Source organism: Pagrus major, chromosome 5, assembly GCF_040436345.1.
Source record: "Pagrus major chromosome 5, Pma_NU_1.0".
NCBI classification, from domain to species: Eukaryota; Metazoa; Chordata; class Actinopteri; order Spariformes; family Sparidae; genus Pagrus; species Pagrus major.
Genome location: NC_133219.1, coordinates 41,234,407 through 41,244,406, shown reverse-complemented (window position 1 = coordinate 41,244,406; position 10,000 = coordinate 41,234,407). Strand labels below are relative to the sequence as shown.

At 48.5% G+C, this 10,000-nt stretch overlaps 1 protein-coding gene across 2 annotated transcripts in view; it reads right to left on the bottom strand.

The window, feature by feature from the left end:
• Positions 1-7,644, bottom strand: part of ddx31 (DEAD (Asp-Glu-Ala-Asp) box polypeptide 31) — an 11,185-nt gene extending 3,541 nt beyond the window's left edge. The window contains exons 1-18 of one of the 2 annotated variants that reach the window (XM_073466686.1): positions 7,598-7,644; positions 6,685-6,758; positions 6,433-6,555; positions 6,118-6,236; positions 5,934-6,009; positions 5,742-5,785; positions 5,539-5,609; positions 5,256-5,365; positions 5,063-5,104; positions 4,851-4,915; positions 4,574-4,693; positions 4,288-4,394; positions 3,094-3,320; positions 2,245-2,397; positions 2,110-2,169; positions 1,708-1,758; positions 1,450-1,589; positions 1,241-1,325 (exon numbers count right to left, since the gene is read on the bottom strand). In XM_073466686.1, coding sequence (XP_073322787.1) covers positions 1,241-1,325; positions 1,450-1,589; positions 1,708-1,758; positions 2,110-2,169; positions 2,245-2,397; positions 3,094-3,320; positions 4,288-4,394; positions 4,574-4,693; positions 4,851-4,915; positions 5,063-5,104; positions 5,256-5,365; positions 5,539-5,609; positions 5,742-5,785; positions 5,934-6,009; positions 6,118-6,236; positions 6,433-6,555; positions 6,685-6,750 — 1,659 coding nt within the window. In that variant the 5' untranslated portion in view covers positions 6,751-6,758; positions 7,598-7,644. Of the gene's footprint in view, positions 1-1,240; positions 1,326-1,449; positions 1,590-1,707; positions 1,759-2,109; positions 2,170-2,244; positions 2,398-3,093; positions 3,321-4,287; positions 4,395-4,573; positions 4,694-4,850; positions 4,916-5,062; positions 5,105-5,255; positions 5,366-5,538; positions 5,610-5,741; positions 5,786-5,933; positions 6,010-6,117; positions 6,237-6,432; positions 6,556-6,684; positions 6,759-7,479; positions 7,566-7,597 lie in introns of those variants that run through there. The other variant, XM_073466687.1, reaches the window with a different exon arrangement.
• Between the last annotated feature and the right edge of the window lie 2,356 nt (positions 7,645-10,000).

The following is a 10,000-nucleotide window of genomic DNA, read 5'->3' as shown; positions in this document are numbered from 1 at the left end:
GGTGTGTTGGCGCTGAGCGGGCCGACGCCGGCACCTTCAGGTCTTTAAAGAGAAAAACAAACAAGTGCTTAAGAAATGATTCTCATCACCGTCAGACAAACAGCAGGTGGTTCACTGCCTGAGCCTCTGCTGCCTGTTGGCTCACATTCATCAAGACTGAGCTCCACTCAGAGACACTGCAGTCCACTACAGAACCTTTGACCTACTCAGAGACCACCAGACCTGCAGTCCAAAACCAGTAGGAGCCCTTTAAAGACCGCTGACATCTCTGAAAAACCAGTGACAATCCTGAAACAGCAGGGGAAGTGAAGACTTCTGGAGATCTATCAAAGGCCTTTAAAACACCATGAAAACCCATAAAACCCCTTCAAACACATCCAGAACCTCCAAATGCACCGCTGGTAAAACCCTGAGGGACAATTCAAACCCAACAAAGACATCTAGAAACCAACCAAGGACCATATGGTTCCCTTTAAACTGACTCCCAACACCCTGAAGGAACTTGATCCCTGGAGACCCCTGAGTACAACTGCTTCAGAAGCTACTAGGTTCACCTGAAGGAACCGTGGAACTTCCAAAGATCAATGGAACCTCAGTCAAAGTGTCCTGGAGTCCTCCTAGAGACTCTGATTCACACGAAGAACCCAGGAAGCCTCCTCAAAGGTTCCCCAAGTCCCTGAAGGACCCTTAAAAAACCTCAACCATGCCTGGAGTCCTCTTAAAGAGTCTTGGAGCAGAACAGTAGCACTGAACAACCCATCGTGTCCCTCAAAGCCTCTAAAACCTCCAAATACATCACTGGGATCCTGTGAAGGGCGACTGGAACCTCAACAAACCCAGAAAAGGAAAAACATCAAACTATCCAATCCAAGGTTACCTCAAAGACCTGAGTAAGTCCCTCCCAAACCAACACAACACAAAGACCACTGGATCCTCCTCACAGTCCTGTGGAGCTCCTTCAGAGTACAGTTGGACCCAAAAAAACTTCATCCATCATGTGAATCCATCAGAACCCTGGAACGGCCTCTCAGATGACTGGAACTTCAATAAAACCCCTGGTATCCCTAAAAGACACCTGGAGCCCACACATACACCCCTGGGACACACCCCTGGAATCCCAACAATAACCCTGGAGAAGCCTTAAGGTGTCCGGCAACACCTGACCGACCTCCTCACACACCCCAGAACAGAGATCCAGAGACCTGGCTCGGTCTGAGGGGCCCAGGTGAGAGGATCTTACCTTGCTGTGGTATTTGCCCCGCCCCTTGTAGGTGTCATCCATCATCAGACTGGACAGAATCTCCTGCAGCTTTATTTCTGATAGGCTGAAACACAACAAGCCCCGCCCCCACAGTCAAAACCAGAACCAGCAGAGGTACTCCGTGTGTTCTGATGGTGTACTGAGGTGGTACTACAGATTACATTGTGACTGGCTGTCAGTCAACAGACCTGATGTTGTGATTGGCCAGCTCGTTGATGAAGGCGGTCTCCGCAGGAGTGAGGAAGATGAGACTGTTTCCTCTTCCTCCGATACGAGCCGTCCGCCCGACCCGGTGAACGTACTCTGCTGCTGCCGTCGCAGGAGTGTACTGAACACAAGGACGGGTTAATGAGTCGCTGTTTGATGGATGCAGTACTTGTACTTCAGTACTTTTATCGTTGTAACGTTAAGATTACGACTCACTGCTGTAGTTAATACACACACACCTGAACGATCCAGGTGACCTGAGGAAGGTCCAGACCCCTGGCTGCGACGTCCTGAAACACACGTCCACTGTTACACCATAAACCAGCTGTGTGTGTGTGAGTGTGTGAGTGTGTGTGAGTGTGTGTGTGTGTGTGTGTGTGTGCTGTGTGTGTGTGTGTGTGCTGTGTGTGTGTGAGTGTGTGAGTGTGTGTGTGTGGTGTGTGTGTCTGAGTGTGTGTGTGTGTGTGTGTGTGTGTGTGTGTGTCTGAGTGTGTGTGTGTCTGAGTGTGTGTGTGTCTGAGTGTGTGTGTGCTGTGTGTGTGTGTGTGGTGTGTGTGTGTGTGTGTGTGTGTGTGTGTGTGTGTGTCTGAGTGTGTGTGTGTGTGTGAGTGTGTGTGTGTGTGTGTTGGACTCAGACTCACGGTGCAGAGCAGAACTCCACACTGGGACATCGAGAACTGCTGGAACACCTCCGAGCGCTCCTGGTGGGCAAAACAAACACACTCAGACACTGGAGGGCAGTTTGATCCTCATCACGCAGCAGAGGGCGCTCTTACCTCCTGCTTCATGTTGCCATGGAGACGCAGGAAGCTGAGTCGAGGCTTCTGATTGGTCGAGGGCCCCGAGAGGACGGAGGTGAAGAGAGAGTGGAGGAACTCGACGGCCTCGCAGCTCGAGACGAAGACGATGAGTTTGTTGTTCTGAGAAAACTGAACGAAGACAGAGTGTCATGATGACGAGCTGCTGTCAGCCAATCAGATCACAGCGACTGAAACACCTGCGTCTGACTGAACCTTTTATCGAAGGACGTACACCTGAGGTCCAAGCACCTGACTCTAACCTGAACCGGACAGTGTGATGTTGTTCTGCTGCCACCTGGAGGCGTCTGTGAGTCTTTACTGCACCATTAACGTTTTTCTTACATTTTAAAAATCACATTTTCATAAAAATGTACATTAACTGGACAATAACTGGAATAAATACTGGATCTAACAACCACACTTTGTGATTTTACAGGGATTTGTTGTCACGTGGAGAAAGAATCAGAATCAGAATTCCTTTATTTGTCCCACAAATGGGGACATTTCTTTGTCACAGCAGCCAAAAGGACAGTAATTACAATAAACAACAATAAAATGTAAAAAATAAACAATATAATCAGAAGATAAGAGATAGAATTGACTAGGAAGTTAAGGAAATACAGAAAGAAAAACCAAAATCATTTTTAGTAATTAACAAACGTTTCCCCGTTCAAGCTTTTAGTTTTGGACAAACGTCTTCCTGACGACTCTGTTCTGAAGGTCTGAGCTACAAATACTGAACACCAGCGTTAGAAACAAACTAAACTCAACGTCCCAACAGAAATGAGGACGATGATATCAAATAAATAAAAGTCTTTATGTTACCTTGCACTTGTCCAGTATGAACGCAGCCAGACACACCAGCCTGACCTTACTGGGAACCACCACCACAAACTGCTTCAGAGCCTCTGGGACAGCAAAGCTCTCTGATTGGCTGGCTGTGCTGGGGTCAGAGGTCACAGCGGAGCCGTTGGTGAGGTCAGAGGAGGCGGGGCCAGACACCTGGATGTTGACTGGGTCGTTAAGACAAACGTCTGCTAACCGAGTCACACCTGAGACACAGCAGGAGGTTGAACGGCGACACAGAGACATGTTGTTAGAGTCAGCGTCACTTCCTGATGACATCATGTTCTCTGACGTTAGCCAATAAACATCAGCGAACACAAACTGACATCAACACGTGGACCGCTCTACATACAGGACAACGACCACGAGACACTTTATGACCTGATCTCTCTCTGACTGAACCTGCTGATGAGCCGCCGTCTGTGAACACCGTGTGTTTAACTGATCAACCGCTGAACCAGTCAGCACAGTGTCACCAGCCTCCGTTAACAAATGTAGTGATTCTAAGAGTCGTTTCATGAGAAACTCTGTCAAACGCTGTCTCTTCATTATTGGTGCCTTCTTGTAAATTCAGCATTAAATCAAACTATCATGAATGACACAAGCTCACAGACGGTGTCGCCGGTGTGTGACCGTGTGTCAGTGTCGCCGGTGTGTTACCGTGTGTCAGCGTCGCCGGTGTGTTACCGTGTGTCAGCGTCGCCGGTGTGTTACCGTGTGTCAGCGTCGCCGGTGTGTTACCGTGTGTCAGCGTCGCCGGTGTGTTACCGTGTGTCAGCGTCGCCGGTGTGTTACCGTGTGTCAGCGTCGCCGGTGTGTTACCGTGTGTCAGCGTCGCCGGTGTGTTACCGTGTGTCAATGTCGCCGGTGTGTGACCGTGTGTCAGCGTCGCCGGTGTGTGACCGTGTGTCAGCGTCGCCGGTGTGTGACCGTGTGTCAGCGTCGCCGGTGTGTGACCGTGTGTCAGCGTCGGCGGTGTGTGACCGTGTGTCAGCGTCGCCGGTGTGTTACCGTGTGTCAGCGTCGCCGGTGTGTGACCGTGTGTCAGCGTCGCCGGTGTGTGACCGTGTGTCAGCGTCGGCGGTGTGTGACCGTGTGTCAGCGTCGCTGGTGTGTGACCGTGTGTCAATGTCGCCGGTGTGTGACTGTGTGTCAGCGTCGGCGGTGTGTTACCGTGTGTCAGGGTGGCAGACAGCAGGACGTTCTGTCGGCTCGGTCCTGTAGAGTTCAGACTGTTTAAGATGACGGTCAGATCTTTCTCAAAGCCCAGGTCCAACGTCCTGAACACACACACACACACACACACACACACACACACACACACACACACACACACACACACACACAGTCAGAGGAAAGCTGTTCATTAACACCAGGCAACATGTGTCTGAGCTGGAGTCAGTTAGCAGTGTAGCATGCTAGTGTTAGCCCAGTGTGGAGCTCATGGAGAGACAGTTACCGGTCGGCCTCGTCCAGGATGAGCCAGCGAACAGCACTGAAGGCGATGCTCAGGGTGTGTTTGATATGATCTACCAGACGTCCCGGAGTGGACACCAGGATGTTGATTCCTTTACGGAGCCTGAGGACAGACATCAGACAGTTTGTCCAACAGCGAGACTAAACATCCTGATCTGCTCCTGATCTCCAGAGGATCAACCCATGACTGTTTAATGACTCCATGTTTCCTGCAACAGGAAGCTGGAGGAGGAGGAGGAGGAGGAGGAGAAGAAGAGTACCTGGCCTTCTCAGCTTTCCTCTTCTCTCCTCCCATCAGGACACCTGGGACGATCCAGGTAAACGGCTACAGAGAGAGAGAGAAACACCAAAGTTGTTATAACACTTCCTGTAGCTCCTTCACAATAAAAGTCATGAATCATCTGGAGCCGGCAGTGATCAATAATATCAGATTAATATGATCAGCTGAGCTCTGACATTATATCTGTGTTACCTTCACAAGCTTCTGGAACGTCTGAAACGTCTGCTGGGCGAGCTGGTGGACAGACAGACGGACAGGAGGACAGACGGACGGACAGGAGGACAGAAAGGAGGACAGACGGACGGACAGACAGAGAGATAATTAGCAGTTGATCAGAAAGCTGATTGATCAATAATCAAAGTGTTTCTGGTAAAACAGTGTGAACCTCTCTAGTCGGGACGATGACGACGGCCAGAGGACCGTCAGACCTGCTGACCTTCGGCTGGACCGCCTGAAGACTCTGGACCACCGGGACGGCGTAGGACAGGGTCTTACCTGCAGAGACACAGTCCACCATCAGAGACACAGTCCACCACCAGAGACACAGTCCACCAACAGAGACACAGTCCACCAACAGAGACACAGTCCACCATCAGAGACACAGTCCTGGTTATAACATTGTCAATAAAATTATTTGAAGTCTTTGGAGGGTTTGACGTGCGTCTCACCTGATCCAGTCTGAGATCGAACGACAGCATCTCGTCCTGACAGAAGAGCAGGGATCGTCTGTTTCTGCACACTGAACACACACGCACACACACACACGCACACACACGCACACACACACGCACGCACACATTAAAGTTTCGAAAAAGCTGAAAAAAGGCAGGTGTGTGTGTGTGTGTGTGTGTGTGTGTGTGTCTATACTCACTTGGTCACCGTAGAAACATTCAGGACTTTGTTCAGTGTTGCCACCTGGTGGACAGAAATCAGCCAATCAGAACACAGTGGAGACATTTTGTCTGTGCGTGCGTGCGTGCGTGCGTGCGTGCGTGCGTGCGTGCGTGCGTGCGTGCGTGCGTGCGTGCGTGCGTGCGTGCGTGCGTGCGTGCGTGTGTGTTACCAGGTGTGGGTGCAGGTCGAGCTCTGAAAACGAGTCACTGCTGAAAATCTTCTCCTTCAACTGAGAGACGGCCGGTCTGAAGGAGGAAGAAGAAGCAGAATGATGATGATGTCAGCTGGTTATGTTGTGAACCAATCAAAATGAGAGGGTGATCTGTTGAGCCAATCAGAGAGGAGCAGTGTACCGGTGGATCTCGGGGATCTCTGGATTGTGTTTGAACAGAGAGGAAGTCTTGATGTTGTTCCTTCCTGTTTCCTTCTTCTTCTGTGGTGTCCTCCTGTCTGTCTGCTCAGAGGGGTGAGACTGAAGACACAAACACAGATAATAACTATTATTATTATTATTATTGTTGTTGTTATTATTATATACTATGCTATATTATATTACAACAAATACAATAACAACAGGACAGGAAATAAACCAAAACGACATTTTGGACACTTCACCTGGAGGACAAAGAAGACACCTGATTGGTGCAGACAGGTGTGACAGAGTTTACCTGAGCATGTGCAGACACCTCCTGCTCCTCCTCCGCTGTGTCACTGAGTCTCCTCTGCTTGAAGGAGCTCCTCTTCTCCTCCTGTGAGGAGCTGAACCTCCTCTTCTCTGCTCGCTGCTTCTTCTGGAGGACGGACACAGACACAGGAGACATTTATAACAAGTCCACCTGAGACGGAGGAGCTGCAGGGTGTGAGCTAAGGCTGGACAGAAACACAACCTTCGGATCATTACAATGAAATCTGATACTCACTCTGGCCCATCTCTGCTGAGCACTCACAGGTCTCCTGCTCTGTGTGTCCTCTGCTGATGACATCATCAATACACCTGAGACACAGACAGACAGGTTAGAGTCAGAGCACTTCTTCACATCAGATGATTTCTGATTAGCACCAAACTTCATTCAAAAAACTGCTAATTCACTTGTCAGCTTGATATAAAACAATAACTATGAAGTTGTACATTTAACGTGTGTACGATCCAAACAGCTGTTTCACTGTCAGGTGCACATTGTGCACTAAAATGGGTTTTGCAGAGGAAATTCGTAAATTAATGATTTTACATGAACAACTATTACACAGCCTGTTTGAATCAGCAGCTGTGTCAAACACTGAGAGGAAGTCACTTCAGTACATGAGTGAATAACGACAATAACTGAAGAAGCAAATTAAAAACCGACACATTTATCAAATACACAGACGTTTGATTCATTTAGGTTGTGCCGAACAAAAGAGTGATCCGTGTAGAAGAGTTCAGCTTCATGTTTGATTACAGTACCCGTGTTTCACTGTCTGACAGCTACGAGACGTTAAATTAAGTCCTTTCTGAATGGAGTTCGGTGTGACGTACAGAGGGAGAAGTATGCTACAGTTAGCCTGTTTAGCACCGTAAGCTTCACTTTAAACACGGCGACGAAACAAAAAAGAGCTAAATGTGTCGAAACAGCATAAAAGTTGTTAAAGTTACACACAACGACACGACAACACACGCACATACAAACACGTGTGTGTGTCTGTGGCTCCGTTGTAGCACTGCAGCTAATGCTAACCTCATGCTAACAGCAGCTGCTTCCGGTGAACAGACTTCAGTTTGAACACGTGAAGAAAAACAGAACAACAGAAAAACAGAAAAACAGAAAAACAGAAGAATAAACTGCACAGACTCACCGACACTCACAGACCAACACGCGTGGGGAACTCTTCCTGATACGTCACTAAATCTCCGCCCCCTCACAGCTGATTTTGTAGACATGCGCAGTCAAACTTCTCATGTTGAGAATCAGATTGTAGAATTTTACAATAAACAATATCAATTTAATAATCAATCATAATTCTGACTGAACACAAACAAACACAAAGGAAAAAATAACTTACTGAGGGTCAGCTGACATGAACAAGCTGAGCATCCACCCACCCATCATCCATCCATCCATCATCCATCCATCATCCACCCACCCATCATCCATCCATCATCCATCCATCCATCATCCATCCATCATCCATCCATCCATCATCCACCCATCATCCATCCATCATCCACCCATCATCCATCCATCAATCCATCCACCCATCATCCATCCATCAATCCATCCACCCATCATCCATCCACCCATCATCCATCCATCATCCATCCATCCATCATCCACCCATCATCCATCCATCATCCATCCATCCATCATCCATCCATCATCCACCCATCATCCATCCATCAATCCATCCACCCATCATCCATCCATCATCCATCCATCAATCCATCCACCCATCATCCATCCATCATCCATCCATCATCCACCCATCATCCATCCATCATCCATCCATCCATCCATCATCCATCCATCCATCATCCATCCATCATCCACCCATCATCCATCCATCATCCATCATCCACCCATCATCCATCCATCATCCATCATCCATCCATCCATCATCCATCCATCATCCACCCACCCACCCATCATCCATCATCCATCAACCCATCATCCATCATCCACCCATCATCCACCCATCATCCATCATCATCCATCATCCACCCACCCATCCATCATCCATTCATCATCCATCCATCCAACATCCACCCATCATCCATCCACCCATCATCCATCATCCATCCATCATCCATCATCCATCATCCATCCATCCATCATCCATCCATCCATCATCCATCCATCATCCATCCATCCATCATCCATCCATCATCCACCCATCATCCATCCATCCATCATCCATCCATCATCCATCCATCATCCATCATCCACCCACCCATCCATCATCCATTCATCATCCATCCATCCAACATCCACCCATCATCCATCCATCATCCATCATCCATCATCCATCCATCATCCATCATCCATCATCCATCATCCATCCATCATCCATCCATCCATCATCCATCCATCATCCATCCATCCATCATCCATCCATCATCCACCCATCATCCATCCATCCATCATCCATCCATCATCCATCCATCATCCATCCATCCATCATCCACCCATCATCCATCATCCACCCACCCATCATCCATCCACCCATCATCCATCATCCATCCATCATCCATCATCCATCATCCATCCATCATCCATCATCCATCATCCATCCATCATCCATCATCCATCATCCATCATCCATCCATCATCCATCATCCATCATCCATCATCCATCCATCATCCATCATCCATCATCCATCCATCATCCATCATCCATCATCCACCCATCATCCATCATCCATCCATCCATCATCTATCTACCCACCAATCCATCCATCCATCATCCATCCATCATCCATCCATCCATCATCCACCCATCATCCATCCATCCATCATCCACCCATCATCTATCCACCCATCATCCATCCACCCATCATCCATCCATCTGAGTGGGTTCAGTACCATGTTCTGGCTCAGCTGGTTGGCCGTGAGGGTCCAGGAGGACAGAAACTGAAGTCTTTGAGTTTTGGAGTGTCGGTTGAACAGAAGAAATGTGATAACGTCATGACATCACAGACACGTTGTTCATCATGACGTCACACAGACACATCATGACGTCACACAGACACATCATGACGTCACACAGACACATCATGACGTCACAGACACGTTGTTCATCATGACGTCACACGGACACATCATGACGTCACACAGACACATCATGACGTCACACGGACACATCATGACGTCACACAGACACATCATGACGTCACACAGACACATCATGACGTCACACAGACACATCATGACGTCACAGACACGTTGTTCATCATGACGTCACACGGACACATCATGACGTCACACAGACACATCATGACGTCACACAGACACATCATGACGTCACACAGACACATCATGACGTCACACAGACACATCATGACGTCACACGGACACATCATGACGTCACACAGACACATCATGACGTCACACAGACACGTTGTTCATCATGAAAACGATCATGTGGTGTCAAAGTTGAGCTTCCTGCGGTACCTCACAGTGGACTCACCCGCAGCAGCTCGCTGCAGGTCCACAGGTTCTGACTGTTTAGGTTGAATGTGTTTCTGTTCTGTCCTCAGTCTGT